The 2500-nt window shown below is 43.3% G+C and overlaps 1 protein-coding gene across 3 annotated transcripts in view; it reads right to left on the bottom strand.

Annotated features, from left to right (window-relative positions):
- Positions 1-2500, bottom strand: part of si:ch211-26b3.4 (connector enhancer of kinase suppressor of ras 2) — a 34118-nt gene that overhangs the window by 17759 nt on the left and 13859 nt on the right. For all 3 annotated transcript variants that reach the window (XM_042093885.1, XM_042093884.1, XM_042093886.1), the window contains exons 9-10: positions 2482-2500; positions 629-768 (exon numbers count right to left, since the gene is read on the bottom strand). The exon at positions 2482-2500 is cut by the window's right edge and continues 128 nt beyond it. In XM_042093885.1, the coding sequence (XP_041949819.1) occupies positions 629-768; positions 2482-2500 (159 nt within the window). The remainder of the gene's footprint in view (positions 1-628; positions 769-2481) is intronic.

Below are 2500 nucleotides of genomic sequence, written 5' to 3'. Positions count from 1 at the left end.
AATAGTCGTTCCCAATAAAACTAATAGTCTTCATTTCATTGCTTGAGTCATTACATACAAAATTGGTGAACTAGTTATCAAATTCTGTCACAATGCTGTAGGATTGCAAAGAGCATATACAGTAAAACTGTGAAACATACATATTCAGTGTCTTGTACTCACTTACTTCCCTAACTACAGCAATTTGTAACTTTGCTGTAGTTTTCAAATGTGCTGTCTTGAGCATTTTCAGGTAGTGTCACCGAGTTCTGACCTTTTTTTGCATGGGAAAACACTGAGAGCATAAACTGTCGTAATGAAAACATGACAAAGCCATTTGACTATCTTGTTCATAAACGATGGTGTTAAGACTTCTTATTTTGATGACACTGGCAATTTCATTAGCATAAATACTTGCTTTTGAGGAATGGACTATCCATTTTGAGCAAGTGACGTGCTTTTGCAGGTTATCCACTAGGTTTTGCAGTTTGCACTAATTGTTTTGAGAAATGCACTAACTGCTGTGCAAATGTTAATAGTGATGTGAGAAAAGCACCAAAGCGACTGAGAAAAACCATAGAAACCATGCTTGTGCAAGTGTAGACTCTTGTATGTATAGTGTATGTGTATACTGTATATATACGCCTACCTGTGTCCATAGACTCCAGAGACAGGGGACAGTATGAAGACGTCATGGCTGCCTGGCGTGTCCAGCCCAGGGGACAGGCCGAGTGAGCCCAGGGTGCTGGGCGGAGTGGGCGACTCACTGCAGGGACTCGTGGGAATGGGCTGAAGAGGGACAATCAGGACACTGTGAGACACTGCCAGGGACACACAACAGAATCTCACTCCTCTCTCACTGATCCTCACGGTCTACGCCTTAAAGACAGTTCCTCTTCAGTCATTTGATTTAGCTCGCTAGTGCATTACATAGCTCAATGTAAGACTGCTTAGAGGCCTTGACGCATATATCGCATAGAGTGAGGCGGTGTGATTTAAAAAGGCCAACCTTGGTGACAATACGTTTTATTCAAAGAGGTCTGCCGAATAAGAGCATAGCAACAAACATCCCTAGCAACAGGAGCACGGAGACAACGTGGTCATGAGTGTGATATACAGTATGAGATAAAGGTCTAGAGAAAACAAACAACAGATAACACACAACAAACACTATGGTAGGAGTGGGGCTAAACACAACCAATGTCGTCTTCCAGGCAGCGCTGCCACTGTCGACTTAAAGGCACCTTATCCTAATCCTAACCCTAACCCTAACCTTAACCCATGCCTATAGCGCCTTCCAGGCAGCGCTGCCTTGAAGACAACGTTGGGGGCATAAAACACCAAGAAACCACCTGTACTCTCATTCTCCTACACTAAGAGTGCATTTGTAAATTCAAATGGCACTCTAAAAACAGAACAACACTATAGTGTTGGTCTTTAAAAACATATCAGCATGTCATCTGTCAATGAATTGCCAACCATTTTTTATGCATATTCAGTCCAGTTGTAAAAGTAGTTTGACCCAGTTTGTGGCACTCAGCTGATGTCACATGTCCAGAAAAAAACCCCACACAGTTCCAAAGGCATTCTGAATTTACAAATGTTCAAAGTTCCAGAGCATGATGGGAGTACTTGCAGTAACAATTTATGAACAGGACGTGGAGATGCCCCCGTCCCCTCCTCCAGCCCCTGCTGTACAAGTGGACCAGAGCAGACTGGGTTTCTATGGTTCTTGGCTGGCTGATATGCAGACAATGGAGGCTGTAACAGAGTCCGCCTAATTGCAGCTGAAATCTGGAGCATGTTGTTCTCCGACTGAGTTGCATAACGGTTACAGACTGCCACTCACCAGCCGTTACTAATGCATACAAACCTACTGACCTACACACACGCACACACGCACGCAAGCACGCACGCGCACACGCACGCACACACGCACGCACGCGTGCACACACACACACACACACACACACACACACACACACACACACACACACACACACAAATACTCTCTCTCTCTCTCTCTCTCTCACACACACACACACACACACAACCCACTGTTTCATAAGCAACACTCATATTTGCAAGAATCAATGAAGTTGCTTCTTCCCATACAATAGAAGAACTAGCCCCAGTTTGCGACTATAATATGAATGCATTTAAGGGTGAAATTCAGACAGTACATTAGGAGGCTATACTACATAATATCACAGTATATTATGAGGCTATTTGGAATCTTATGCTGATACATGCCTATGTATCAGTAAGCTTAGGTTGAGTTGTAAAGGATATGCCAAGAATAAATGACCTATTCAATAAGAACAAATAGATGGTACAAGCAGGACTTATACATTATGACTGGTATTCAATCTGGTACATCAAAATGCTTATGTCCTCACATTCAGTTTTGATGGCTAAGTCCTATTTTGAATGCATTAAGCTGAAATCCTACACATGGCTCCTTTAAGCCTTGAGGTCAGAGTGAGTGAGTAAGAGACCCACCTGAAGGGCCAGGGGTTTC

This window comes from Alosa sapidissima, chromosome 5 (assembly GCF_018492685.1).
Source record: "Alosa sapidissima isolate fAloSap1 chromosome 5, fAloSap1.pri, whole genome shotgun sequence".
Taxonomy (NCBI): domain Eukaryota; kingdom Metazoa; phylum Chordata; class Actinopteri; order Clupeiformes; family Clupeidae; genus Alosa; species Alosa sapidissima.
The sequence above is the reverse complement of the archived record's forward strand: the minus strand, read 5'-3'. Positions and strand labels throughout refer to the sequence as shown.